General features: G+C 43.0%; 1 protein-coding gene across 1 annotated transcript; it reads left to right on the top strand.

Moving 5' to 3' along the window:
- Positions 1-2,247: 2,247 nt before the first annotated feature.
- Positions 2,248-14,133, top strand: RESP18 (regulated endocrine specific protein 18). Its single transcript, XM_074331155.1, is given in 7 exon segments — positions 2,248-2,253; positions 3,063-3,189; positions 4,868-4,972; positions 5,990-6,186; positions 6,188-6,571; positions 10,563-10,696; positions 11,262-14,133. Coding segments are annotated over 7 exon segments (1,080 nt in total). The 3' UTR covers positions 11,389-14,133.
- The last annotated feature ends 740 nt before the right edge of the window (positions 14,134-14,873 follow it).

The raw sequence follows: 14,873 nt of genomic DNA, 5'->3' as shown, positions 1-14,873 counted from the left end.
GCATGTGTAATTTATCATTCTCGTAGCTATTTCCCTGGTAGTTTGACATCTTAAAAGGGAGACGGAAGCACACCCACCTATGCTCAACCCATCCAAAGGCCATTATGTCCCTTTTTCCTGTAGCATTATACTTCTCAAAGAAGGTTCACACTCATTTGCTCCTAGACCTCAAATTGTTTCTGTAAATAATTTTAACGTATTATGGGTAACACAAATCTATGATAACCAGGTAAAACTCCAGTTCCTGGCATGACAAGTAGTTTGTGTCAGACTCTCCTGTTAACATGAATATATATATATATATATATATATATATATATATATATATATATATATATATATATAACTGTATGAAAGCATGGAGACCTACCAAAAGCAAGACAAACTAGAAGGAATTTAATTCTTGAAAAAAGCAAAGCCTACTGGGGTGAGTACCACATTTAACAGGCTTTTCCCTAAAGACACTTCACCATTCCCTGCAGCACACAGGGAAACAGAGCTCAGGCAGAAAGTGACAGTCTGCCTGGCCGAGGAAGCAGAGGCTGGAGTACAGAAACATCAGAGTAGCTGGAAATTGAGGGAGAAAGCTGGAAAATGAGTGAGCTACAGAGAGAGAGGTGAACCCAAAATCCACATGCAAGTTCCCCTCAGATCCTTAGCTACCTTCTGAAATGGCACACGTGCAGGGTGAGATTCCAAGAAGCCTAGTGGAAAAGTTAATAGCCAAACAGGGATTTTTTAGAGGCTGCCACAGTGTTAGGGAGACCAAGTTTGGAGGTTAGGACCCATAACATTAGAGGTCCTTGGTAAACACCTTGGGGTTTTTATTGAAATCCTTAAAAGACCATATCTTAGATATACTGTAAATACAAAGGCCAGGACTAAGGGAAACAGCCGAGAATTAAGACAGAACCAAAATACTCTGGCCCTAAAATAATCAGGCTTCAAGGTTTTTCTGCCAAAAATTTAATTGTAATAAAACTTTCTCACAAAGAAACTCAGGCCCAAACACTTAAAGAAGAAGAAATAGCAATCTTAAACTCTTTCAGAGCATAACAAAAGAGACAATACTTTCTGACTGATTTTATGAGGCCAGCATAACCAAACTTTTGGAAGAAAACATAGGAGAAAAATCTTTGTAAGTCTGGGGTAGACAAATATTTCTAAGAACACAGCATTAGCCATAAAAGATAAAATTAATAAATTGGACTTCCTCAAAATTAAAGTATTTTGCTCCTCAAAAGACACTATTAAGAAACTTAAAATGAAATGTTCAGAGCTAGAGAAACTATTCAAAACACCATTTATCTGATAAAGGAGTGCTATCCAGAAGTACCCAGAGAATTGTGCAAATTAGGAGTTGTAAATATTTTTAGATATTGTATTCATTTCCAATCACTGCTGTAACAAATCACCTCAAACTTACTAGTTTAAAGCATCAAAAATTTACTTCCCAGTTCTGGAAGTCAGAAGTCTAAACTCAAGGTGTCAACTGGGATGTGGTCCTTCTGGAGTCTTACAGGGAGAATCAATTTCCCGGCCTTTTTCAGTTTCTAGAGGCTTTTTGCATTCCTTGGCTTGGAACCCCTTCCTTGCAGTATTCCAATCTCTTGCTTCCAATGTCACATGTCCCATTACTGATTCTGACTCGCACTCTCCTGCTTCTCTCTTATAAAGATCTTTGTGGTTCTATTGGGCACACCCAGAAAATCCAGGACACTCTCCTCTCTCATCTGAGGTTAATCACCTTCTAAGGTTAATCACACCAGCAAAATGCCTCTTACCATGTAAAGTAACATTCACAGGTTCCAGAGATTCAGACGTCGACATTTTTAGGGGCCATTATTCAGGCTACTGCAGATGTCATAAGTATTGTGGCTATGTATAGTAAAACTATCATTAATTCTAAGAGATGTGTATTGAATTATTTAGGAGTGAAATGTCATGAAGTCTGTAAATTACCTTTAAATACTTCATTAAGAGGAAGAAGCAATTGTGATAAAATCTTAATTGTTAGTCTGGGTGGTAGTTATATATGTGCATTCATTAGATCCTCTGTTTTAATTGAAAATTTTCATAATTTTAAGCTTAATAAACAAAATATGGAAATGCCAATCTAGAGTTTAGGAAACTCACACACTAACCTATAACTAAACAAGAGTGGAAACAAAAGATCAGTTAATTTCTTAGCCAGTTAGTTATTGCAATAGCTCTATTAGAAAGAGTATAGTGGTCTGAACCAGAGAAATGGCGGCAATGTGGAGAGAAGTGGATAGATGTGCAATACACAGAGGGTGCCAAAAAAACATATACCCATTTTAAGAAAGTAAAAGACAGTATTAAAATTATAATACTCGGGGTGGCCGGTTGGCTCAGTTGGTTGGAGTGTGGTGCCAATAGCACCAAGGTTGCCGGGTTGATCCCCGCACGGACCTCTGTGAGCTGCACCCTCCTTAAATAAAATAAAATTAAATTTTTAAAAAATTGTAATATTCAATATATACTGATATGATAACAAAAGATGAATACAAGTCACGTTTGACTTCTGCAATGACAAGAGGTGCTCAAAGTGGTTACCATCAGCGTAATTTTAATACAGTTTTTTCCTTTCTTAAAATGTGTGTACATTTTTTTGGCACCCTCTGTATTTTGCAGGTCAAATCCATGTATGTTGAAGGTCTTTAGGAGGCTGAGGGTAAAGTGAGCATCGAGGGTAATAAAAACAGACTAAAGGCACTGAGTCTACTGTCTCGTCGTTGTTCATATTTAATCCTCACAACAAACTTACGACGTAGGTACAATTCGCACCCACATCTTACTTGCAATCCATTTCTCCAACTTTGGACCTGGTTTACATAAAACAGGAGCGGGCCCCTGGGGGTGAGGTGGCTGCGTGGACGGAAAGGCCAGCAGGAGCTGGGTAGGCTTTTGCAGGGGCAAGGCCTGCCCGCGATCGGCGGAGCTACCTAGGGAGGAATGTGCAGGTTCATTTTCGTTAGCGGGTGGAAAGCAAGTCCCGCTTAGCCGCTCCAGCTGCGGTCTCCGCCTTCTCTGAGAGGTAGGTGGGGAGCAAGCGCGCGGAGCCCAGGAGGACGCGGCGCCGGCTGTGGTTTGGGGACTCCTGGGGGCTCCGTCTGCTCCTCTGCTTCCTACTGCGGAACAGCAGCCCAGTGGGCAGCAGTGGCCACCGTCCCGAGGAAACCGAAACCTTGGGGGTGCAGGCAGGGCCAGAGCGATCCCCAAAGAAGTGGGTCAGGAGTCCTCGATGTTAGGAACTTAATAGGAAAAGAATGTGTTTGGAGGCGTGAAAAGAGATAAATGTAGAGAGTGTGTCACAGAAAGAGGCGCAAGCTTGCGGTAGGGCTCCGCCTGGGGGATCTGGACCTAAGAGAGAAGCGGACTCGGGAAAATTGGGGAATCGGGAGGAGGGCGCAAAAACAAGTGGGAGGAGGAAAGAAAAAACGGTCTATGCGACCACAGGAGAAGCAAGACTAGCCGAGGGGCCAGAGAAGAGACGCCCGGGGCTGGGGGACAGGCAGGGGACCAGGGTCTATGGACAGTAGGAGCAGAGACCGCAGGTATCGGGCTTCGCTCCGGAAGGAAGGCTGGGCCGAGAGATAAGCCCTCAGAGTCTGGTGTCTGCAATCCAGTTTCCGATAAGAAGGGGAAGGCTAGGCTGGAGTAAAAGAGGATGGAGTAGGAAAGAGTCCAGCCTTTTTTCTTCCCCCTCCACTCTGCGCCAGCGGAGCAGCGCAGAATTAAATCTGAGCAGCCAAAGAGGAACTGCGCAGACTCGAGGATTCCGTGCCCGGCACTAGGGGAAGACAGCGCAAACTCCTAGTCCGAGGCCAACTCTCCCCCTCCCGATTTTTGGATTTAGAGGCCTATGCAGAAGACTCGCGAAGAACTATGGGAAGAGGCCTGGTGGCAGAAGATAAAACGGGGTGGGAGGTAGGGAGGAAGATCAAGCCTGTGGGATGCCTTGCCCTCTTTACCGCCCAGAGCTGCCTCTTTCCCAGGCTTCGACCACCTCTCAGCACCACGGACAGCACCAGGCCTCCCGTGGGTCTGACCCAGGGTGTCCAGCTCTCTTTTCCTATCAATCTTGGGAGCGCTGCCTCTTCCCTTCCAGAAGCTCTTTTCCATCTCAGTAGGATGCTGGGGGTTCTGCTCCTACCTAAAGCCAGGAAATCGATATTAGGACCCATTTGATTGGGGAAAATTCCCTTTTCCTAAAGCCTGTCCATAATGATTCATGGTAATTCCACCACAGAAAAAAAAATGGACTCTCCTCCAACCCCACCACATCTACCTGGAATAAGAAAGGTGTGTAGAGCATTAGGGACTATCCTTCTTCACCCTTTGTCCTTTGTCTATGCACAGTTGGGCAAACTGGCTTTCAGGACAAGGGTCCAGACACACTCAAACCCTACACATACCAATACTTTCCCCTATGCGGAGTCCAGGCCTCCTCCCCTCATGCCTGACTTCAAATCCTTCCACGGGATGCAGTTCACCTGCTTCCCAAGCCCCATCTCTTCACCTGCATATGCATTCCACGTGTGTAGCTGTCCAAGTTTCTGCTTACCTCAACCCCCACAGGCTAGTCTGCCTGTAAGCTTGGTTCTTACCTGGAAGTTGATACCAAAGGTGAATGAGGTGCAGGGCCTGAAGAACAGGGCAGGTGGTGATGGGGGCAGGGAGAAATGAAAAGAAGGAACACTTGAAAGGAGGAAGGGACCTGGTTGGGGGGGGGGGGAACAGAGACCAGGTACCCCAGGGGTCATAGTGGAAGCTGCTTTTCTTCAACTTGGAGTTGGAAGTCTTCTGGCTAAGTTCCTTGCTGAAGCCACTATTTTGCCCTGAGAAGGTCAGGGCCAAGTGGGAGTGGGGCAGCTCTGGCCCTTCCAAGGATTTACTACCCCAGTCTTCCAACACTTGCAAGTTGTACTCCAGCAGATTGTGCCCCGAGGTGAGTAAGACCTGGAGAAGAGAGGCTGGGGCTGGTCAGATATGAGGGCGGGGGGACAGTGAGGGGCTGTTTGATCTGAGGTCAGCCTTCCTTCCTCATATGTCTCTACTTGAAACTTTCCTGTCATGCTCATCTCATGGAGAAGGGGTGAGACCAGAGGCAGGGTGGAGTGGGACGGGTGGGCTGTTTGCCCTTAAGCACTCTTGGGAAGAGCCCAGCACAGGCTTCTAGAAGAAACCACCAAAGAAGCTAGCGTCTAACTCCTTTAGACTCGTCCCAACCCCTGGCCCTATCTGAGTGTTTCCAGAGTCAAGAATCCTTAAGTTCTCAGCCAGGAGAACACACACCCACCCCTGTGTCTGAGTAGGAAGCAGAGCAAATTGTATGACAAATACAGGGGAGGAATGAAAGGGAGTGGGAAGTCCCTTGGAGACAGATGGCTTACCCTTCCTTAAAGCAGAGTTTCATGAATGGGGAGAAGGTCAGATAAGAACTCTATCTGGCGTTCATATTACTACTACAACTACTACTGGTGTCTAATATGTGTATAATGCCTTAGAACAGTGGTTCTCAAAATGCGTCCTAGGACCAGCGGCATCAGGCAACTTGTTAGAAATGCTAATTCTTGAGCTAATTCCAGACCGACTGAATCAGATACTCTAGGGGTGGGGAACAGCAATCTGTATCTTAACAAGCCAGGGGATTCTAATGCACACTAAAGTTTGGGAATCAGTGCTTTAGCGTTTTGTAAGCACTCTTTACCTCCCTGGTCTCATTTAATCCTCACAATAGCATCAAATGAATCAGCAAAGAGAATATAATCCTAATCCTAAATGAATATTTATTAAATGCCAGGCACTATGCTAAACAGCTTTTATATACCATCTCATTTAATTCTCTCCACAAATTGTGATCATTTACCTACTTCAGGGAGAGGGGGAGTGTTAATCTCACCTGGTCCCTGGCGTGGGCCTGTGTGTCCCACAGGTCAATTCACTGCACCTTTTCACCCTGCAGGTTTGTTCTGGAAGGATGACATCACCCAGGATGTGATGACCCAGAAGATGGAGCACATCAGCGTGCTCCACCCCCAAGATCCCTGTCTGAGGGATGGGCAGGGAGCCTTTCCCACCAAAACCACTGGGGTGAGGTGCATGAGGTCCATGCTGTCTGGCGGACAGACAGAGCAGGGAGAGAACAGGTATTAAAACTGCAGGTAAGAGCTGTCAAGAGCACGTTGAGAACGGTTCAGAGGTCACGCCTAGGATCTGTAGGAAACCACTCCATGAGGCATTAATGATATCTGCGAAAGGAGAGGAAGTGGATGTTAGCCAGCCTAGCTTCCTGCCTCTTCTCGGGGACAAGCAGGAGGAGAAACTTCGACTCCTTTTCCCCAACGCGAGGCTCATACATCTTCTAAAGAATTTTAAGTCTCTGGCTTTGGGTCCCATCTCTTTCCTTCTGGGGCTTTGTTACCCTTTTTTGCCCCCTTCACCCCTGGCTTCCCGCCTCACAGATCCCAGTGGTCGAGGTGATCAGTGCTATACCTCCAAAGTGGCTTTGATGGCCCTGACACAAGAGATGACCAAGCCTGTCCAGGTGAGGGGCTCGCTTTTTCTAGGGAGGTGGGAACCCTCAAGGGCCTGTTGAAATGAGGGAGGCAGGCACGAGAAGGGAGTGGGTATTGAGGTGTGAGTGGATAAGCTGAAGAAAAGAGATTTCTTTTCCCAATCAAAGGGTACCCCCACTTTCCTTTTCTGTCTCACAGACCCTGTGGGAATCCACATGAGAGGCTGGGAGGGCGAGGAAGCGGGAGCCTCTGAGGATGAGATGATCTATAGTTTCATGTATAAGCATCGAAAACTGCAGAGTTTTCAAAATTAAATAAGGATCCTCCTCTGCTCCATATATTCCCTTGTTTATATCAAGTGATAGCAAGTTCCTTTGGATAAATAGGAGACGTAGCTCAGGGACTTTCACATTCAGAACACACACACACACACACACACACACACACACACACACACACACTACCTTACTCTACTCTGTGGCTTGGGCCAGTCATCTGGGTAAAGCTCTGAGTTATTTCCTTGAGATGCTTGAATTCTTCAGAATCCAGATTGAAAACACCCACCTAGCACTCCCATCTATGTTTTTAGCTGAGACGCTGGGGTCCAGGCTGGTCAAGGGACTTACTTAAGACCGCATAGCAGATTTATGGTAGAGGCAAGACCGGAGCCAGGTCCCCTGCACAGCTCCTGCCTTTTGTCTCAGGGACCACAGTGGGGGTTGGACTGTGCCAAACATCAGGCCCTTCCACACTGACAAAAGTCGTTTTTGTTTGTTTGTTTGTTTTTTGGACTAAGACCAAAATTACAAGAAGGTGGCAGCTAGAGGAAGCCGTAAAGGAAGGGCTTCCCAGGCGAGAGCACTGCAATGACAAATGCCCTCAGACGAGGATACCATGGTATGTGAGAGAAGCAGACAGAAAAGTCAGTGGTAGAAGAGTAGGTTGGAGACGGAAGCTCAGGACTGACCATACAGGGCCTCACGGATCATGTTTAAAAATTTTTTTTTAATTGGGTTTTATTTTAAGTATAATGGCAGGTTAACTGGGAAATTTTAAGGAAGGAGATGTCACAATGTGATTGGTAGACGATTTTAAGAGGCCACTCTAGTGATGTTGGAGAATGGATTGTGAAAACACCAAGAGTGAAAACTGAGAGGCCAGTAAGGAATGGATTATCCAGGTCCAGGGGAGACTGAGGTGGCCTGGACGGGGGTGGTGACAGAGGAGCTAGCACCCCCAGCTGGCTGTGCACTCCATCCAGAGGTAGCCCATACCTCAGGGGGCTTCCACCCCTCCTGCTCTTCTAGGAAACCGGTTCCCTTGGTTCCCACTCTTGTAAGGTGGCAGCTGGGCTTCCTCGGCCTGGATTGGTTGCTGGGTTAACGCACTCAGAGCTAAATGACAGACCCACCTGTGAGGGACTGGTTGCCGTGGTGCTTCTGCCAGTGCAAACAAGGTGTTGCCATTCTTCTTCAGCTCTGAGCCCGCGGGAAAATCACAGGAGTGAGGATAAACTATATGTGGGAGCCATGGGGACGGGCTCAATCAGTGGGCTGAGTCACTGTGGGCTTGCTCAAAACAGGCTGTTATTGAAGGAGAGTAGGTGAGGGAGGGGCCACCTCCCTACAAACTGATTCCAATCCTTTGTTTCTTCTTGTTTTAGGCCTTCTTTGAGCTGCCCCCACTGTACGCCATAACCTTGTCACTGACTGAGACCTGTGAAAAGCCTCTCTGCCCCACTGCCCTCTCCATTGCCCTGCAGAGGGGGCAATTCTAGGACGACCCGATTCTGGATCATTAAAGTGGACTTTTATGCAAAGTCTTTCTGGGCCTTAGTTTGAGGAAGGATGGGTAGGGTTTGGACCTGGTCAGAGCCTCCAAAGTAAGAGAGGTAGGACGAGAGCAGGGGTGGGGGTGAGGAGAGCACAGTTCCTCTGACAGTGCTCATGGAGGCTGGTCTCTGTCTTGTTTTCCTCTCAGGGACCATTCCTGAAGTGGGGAAAGTGAGGATGGTACTACTGTTGGAATGTCAGCCTTCCCCACCCACACCCAGCTACATTGGGTGGTCTAGTTGCTCGCCCTTCCTGGTCAGACAGGCCTGCACCCTGCTGTTTTATGGGGGTCTCCACCTCCAGCATTACAGCCCCTGCCAGGGCTTTCCCACTCATCTAGTTCCCAGGAATCCACAGGAAAGTGCTATGATTAAAGTGTACAGACATTAACTATTTCGATGGCTCTTGCCAGTTTGCTCCTACTAGCTTAAATTCTTAAAAGGGAGTGGGTACTCTGACCACTCATGCTCAGCCCAACCAAACACCAGGATACTTTATTTGCAGAGCTTTATTCTCAAAGTACTCTCACTCGTTGGGTACTCACAGGTGTCAGCAAATAGACAGGTATCAAGATTTACTCTTTCTAAGGAGGAACAGAGTTGTACACATATATTAATAATCATACAGTTATAAACATAAGTTTGTATACATTACTGGATATAAGTTGTGCTTTAATAATAAATAATAATAACTATGAACCTCTCAAAATGTAAGAGGTGAATAAGAGGAAAAATGTTTTTGAAAAGAAGATGGAATGATTTGCTCTACATGATATCAAGACGGAGTATGACGTTGTAGTAATTAAGAAAGTGTGGTATTGATGCAAAGACGACAGGTAAATCTATGAAATACAGAGCTGATAGATAGACACACCACAATGTGGACGCTTTATAATAAAGATGGTACTGCAGAGAAGAAAGGGTAATCTTTTTAATACATACTCGTAGTTCAGGAACCACTGGGAACCCTTGTAGAAGAAAAATTCACTTTTATCCATAACTTAAAACAGACACACAAATAGAATCCAGGTGGATTATAAGCCAATGTGAAGAATTAAACAATGACGCTTACTCCACAGCTTAAAGCCATTCAGCAGTTTTAGTTTGATTTTAGGAACGCCTACTCTACAAAACTTTGTGGATGAAGCATTTAGAAGATAGTATAAGAAAATAACTCCATGTCCTAAGAGTTGGAAAAAATTTCTTCAAGAGGAAACAAAAATGCTAAAGATAAAGTAAAAAATAATACATTAAATAAAGAATATCTATAAACTCTTCCTTACAGCTTAAATAGGACAGTGTTAGGGTATAATATTGTCTCTGCTGCTATGTGAATGCAAACTTCTTCCAGTTGTCTTTCCTAACAAGAATGGAAAAGAAAGATTTTTCTAAGTCAGTGGTTGTATAAATTATATAGAAATATAATTTATAATTGTGTATGTAATTTTTCAATTTCTAATAGTCACATGATTTTTTAAGTAAAAAGAAATTAAAGCTATGTCATCTGCCCTGTCCGTCCTCTGTAAAAATATGATTTGGAAAGACATTTTTTATTTTGATATCCCACAGAAAATCACACTAGTCCATGACTTGGATGATATTGTGCCAACCAGATATGGTGAGCAGGATGCAGCAAGTGCCCTAGATGCCATAAGACATATGCATGGAAGAAGAACCTCAAGAAAGCTCAGAGTCCTGCCACATCAGTGAAGTTTCTAGGGTCCAATTGTCTGTGGCATGTTGCTATATGCTCTTGAAAGTGAGACAAGTTACTTAACCTAGGATATCTACCACAATAAAAAAAAAATGAGGGAGAGATAATACCTTTTGTGAAAGAATGGGCAGTTATCTTTGGCAGTTGAGGCAAAATACAACAAACACATTTCAATGTGCTACTCTGCCCCATTTATCATTAATCCATCAGGCTTTCCTAGTATGGCCTGAAGCAAGAAACAGTTCTGCAACAGTCCCAGGTTGCAATGTAAGCAGATCTTTCTGAGAATGTTTCAAAACTGATGAAAGATATCAAGCTACAGAGTCAAGAAATACTTTGAATCTCAAGGAGAGGAAATAAAAAGAAACCCCTCCCTGTCACAGCTTAGTAAAACTGTTAACAACCAAAGACAAGTTACCTACAAAAGAGTAACAAATATACTGACAAATGATTTCTCCAAAATGTTTTTAAACAGAGAGAAGGGTATCAAGTGAGCAGATACCTTAAGTTTGGCCCCTGGATCTACTCTCCACTTGTCTTCACCCTGTTTTCTGTCCAAAGAGGCTGGACTACTTCAAGGAACTCCTTCTTCCTCTGGATTCTGATTAGGTTAGCACAATGGGAATACCTAAAAGGAGATCAAAGAGAGAGAATGCGGAGTAAGGAGCAATTATTTATTTCTCCAGCTTCCTCCCTGTGAGTTTGCTGTAGGTTGTCTGCCTCCCCGGGCACACATGTGCAATAGGAAACATGTATAAGAGGCTACATAGTCACACTATGTATTCATGATAACTCAAGGTTGGGGGTAATCCAAAACTCATGTTTATTGGCTTTTCTTTAGTTTTATAACCTAAGCATGTGTCCTTAGATTATAAAATTGTAAAGTAAAGAAAAGAAATGTGGTCAACAAGAGAATGGATAATGGTTACCTTTGGAAACAAATAATGACTGGGGGACACAATAAGACTTTTAGGGTACAGGAAGTGTTCTATTTCTTTTTTTTTTTAATAACTAATGAGTGTTGAATATTTTTTTTTATTGGGGAAGGGGAACAGGACTTTATTGGGGAACAGTGTGTACTTCCAGGACTTTTTTCCAAGTCAAGTTGTTGTCCTTTCAATCTTAGTTGTGGAGGGTGCCGTTCAGCTTCAAGTTGTTGTCCTTTCAGTCTTAGTTGTGGAGGATGCAGCTCAGCTCCAGGTCCAGTTGCCGTTGCTAGTTGCAGGGGACACAGCCCACCATCCCTTGCGGGAGTTGAACCGGCAACCCTGTGGTTGAGAGGACGCGTTCCAACAAACTGAGCCATCTGGGAGCTCAGCGGCAGCTCAGCTCAAGGTGCCATGTTCAATCTTAGTTGCAGGGGGCGGAGCTCACCATCCCTTGTGGGACTTGAAGAGTTGAACTGGCAACCTTGTGGTTGAGAGCCCACTGGCCCATGTGGGACTCGAACCGGCAGCCTTTGGAGTTAGGAGCATGGAGCTCTAACCACCGCCTGAGCCACTGGGCGGGCCCAAGTGTTCTATTTCTTGTCCAGGGTTACATGAGTATTCACTTTGTGATCATTTATTGAGCTGTTCATTTTTGTTTTATGCATTTTTCTGTCTGTTATATTTCACAATTTACAAAATTTTTTTAAAAGGAAATAAATGGGATGAAGTGATCAAGAGGGCAGGGGGAATTGTGCAAGGTGCAGAAACTTCCCTGAGTATATCTTATTTTACAGTTTTAATTTTTTGAACAATATAAATATTTTACATTGTTCAAAAAATAAAATTACATAACAATAAAAAAATCAAACCCTAAAATTGAAAACAAACTGAAACAAATATACCAAATTATATATCAAATTTTTAAAAATGACTACACAAACAAAAGAACTATTTCAAATTACTTTAAAACACAATATTTTGATGGTATACTCCTTGGGGTTATATTCTAAGGACAAAATAAACTACCAAAAGTCTTAAACGTATTCATTATTTATTAGCAGACTATATTATTATTTATAAATTGTATGCATATTGTAGGACTGAACATATAAGTGATTATGTTAATGTCATTAGAAACCAAAATTTTCAGTATAAGAATAAAGAGATACAAGTATAAATCAAGAGTTCAGTAAAAATCACAGTTAAATTTTAATCATAAATAGTGTGCATGTCTTAATATCCAAGCTCTGTGCATTGAAAGGCCTAGAAGCACGACACCTCGGCAGCCATTAATCATTCCTAGAAGTTCAGTCCTAAGATCAGTCTCTAAGATCAGTCCTTACTGAAAGCTGCCAAGTCTCTTTGGAGGAATGGCTGCTTCCACATCTAGGCCAGGGAATAAAAACAGATAAACCTGGTACCCCTGAGAGTGATAGAAAGCAAGGGAGCGTTCAGTGATTAATGGGACGTTTCAGAAGGAGACCAGAACCGGTTTAAAGGAATTTTTATTGACTCACTCTGGGACAATTTGAATATCAAAGAGAATAATCACTGCAACTGATTGATACACACTGAATATATAAAAATCCATATTTTCATAGTAGTGCTCAAACAAGAAAAGTCATAAAAATTTTTTTTAAAACTTATTTGTCATTGTTGGAGGTAGCTATTATACCAGCTGATTACTCTGAAAATTGGTAGGTAAAAAGAAAAAAACTAAGAATGTATGCCACTTCTCCAGTTGGAATTATATTGCAGGGTAACTAAGCCCAGTTGATAGGAGAAAGCTCCTCTTTATGAAATAATATCAGCTAACAAATGTTAAAGGAATGATAGGGAAAAAATCACCATTTTGCAACCTCTAATGAAATCATTTAGACAAGTATCTGGCAAACCATTAAATGAAAAGTTGATAAGGAACTAGATATTCTCAGCATGCCAAAATATTCTCCCATGGATTACATACAAGGTCTGACAATTAAGTTTGTGAACTCATCCTAGAAAAAGCGCTACATACCTCATTGCTGAATATCACTATGGTCACCTTCGAAGTACACCCCTCGGGAAGCTATGCACCGACGCCAGTGCCTAGTCCCCCCTTCAAAGCAATTTTGGGACTCTTTTTCTGGAATGGCCATCAGTGCTGTCTTTGTGTTACCATTGATGTCCCAAATGTCCTCAAAATGTCTTCCTTTCAATATTTTCTTTATCTTGGGGAAAAGAAAGAAGTCATTGGGGGCCAGTTCAGGTGAGTAGGGAGGGTGTTCCAATACAGTTATTTGTTTACTGGCTAAAAAGTCCCTCACAGACAGTGCTGTGTGAGCTGATGCATTGTTGTGTTGCAAGAGCCATGAATTGTTGGCGAAAATTTCAGGTCGTTTTCCTCTAACTTTTTCATGCAGCCTTTTCAGCACTTCCAAATAGTAAACTTGGTTAACTGTTTGTCCAGTTGGTACAAATTCAGAATGAATAATCCCTCTGATATTAAAAAAAGTTAGCAATATCATTACAAGTTCACAAACTTAATTGTCAGAACTCGTATTGGTCACTAGAGGAAAACATAACTGTACATACAGAGATCTGGCTGTCTCCATCTTAAATCAGTGATCAATCTAGCATCCCTAATAGTGGGACAGCGAGACATTACGCACTTCCTGAAATGATGCAATTGGGGCATACAGCATCACCTGTAAAGCATTTTGCTTAAAAAAAAATGTTTAACCCGACCCAAACAAGACTTTGGCTATAACTTTTAGTTTGCAGGAAATGCAGGGTAAATACAGAATACATACAGGGGAACTACAGGGAACTGTATCATGAGAAAACAACCAGACAAATCCAGAAGGTGGGGAGTTGTAAAGAAAAGCTGACCTGGTCTCTTCAACAAAATGTCAAAAATAGGGTGGAGGAGGAAGGGGAGCCCTGTCTATGCGAATTTAAACAGAATTAAGAAACATAACCAAAAACAATGGTGGTCTAGGACTCCTATTTTAAACAAAACAGCTGAAAAAAAGGTATTTTTGGAAACAATTTGAGCAATATGAACATGAACTGAGCACAAATTCTATTTGGACATTATTGTAAATTTTGTTAGATGTCATAGTGGCATTTTTGTTATGTGGGAAATATCTTTATTTCTTGGATATGTACATTGAAATATTTATATGGGAAATGTGATGTCTATTATTTACTTTTAAAGCTAAAAAGAAGCAAATATGGCAAAATGTCAGTAACTGAGTATTTACTACCTATGCACTACTATCTTTTTTTGTATTTTGGAAAATTTTACTGAAAAGCAAGAAAGTAAAGTGATCAAATTTGAAAGTAAAGTGAGCAAATTACAAAGCTCACTCCCTAGCTTATTGAGTGGCAGGAGTGGAAGCAAAAGACTAGTTAGTTGGTTACTGCAATAGTCATGAAGAAAGAGCACAGTGGTTTAGATAGGACAGTGAGCATGGAGAGCAGTGGTCTGATGGCAGATATATTTTGCAGGTAGAAACCATGAGATTGTTGATAGACTCGAGGTAGAAGAGGGTGAAAGACAGTCAAGTCGAGTGTTCCGTATATGCCAGTGCAGTTGTTCTAAGTGATTCACATGAGTTTAATTCCAGTAATCCTCACCGCCACCTGGTAAACAAGGTACTATCAGCACCTCCATTTTACAAACCAGGAAATTTGGGCGCACAGAGATTAATCAACTTGCCCAAAGTTATCCCCTTAGAAGGTGGCATCGCTAGAACTGGAATCTAGGCACACACGCATGGCTATTCCTGCTCTGAAGGATGACATCGGTGCCATGAATTGAGATGCATAAGAGTACCTACTCTGTTCCTTGTTATGCTCTTCATCTTAGTGTT

The sequence above is a fragment of the Rhinolophus sinicus genome, linkage group LG01 (genome assembly GCF_036562045.2).
Source record: "Rhinolophus sinicus isolate RSC01 linkage group LG01, ASM3656204v1, whole genome shotgun sequence".
Lineage (NCBI taxonomy): Eukaryota > Metazoa > Chordata > Mammalia > Chiroptera > Rhinolophidae > Rhinolophus > Rhinolophus sinicus.
The sequence above is the reverse complement of the archived record's forward strand: the minus strand, read 5'-3'. Positions and strand labels throughout refer to the sequence as shown.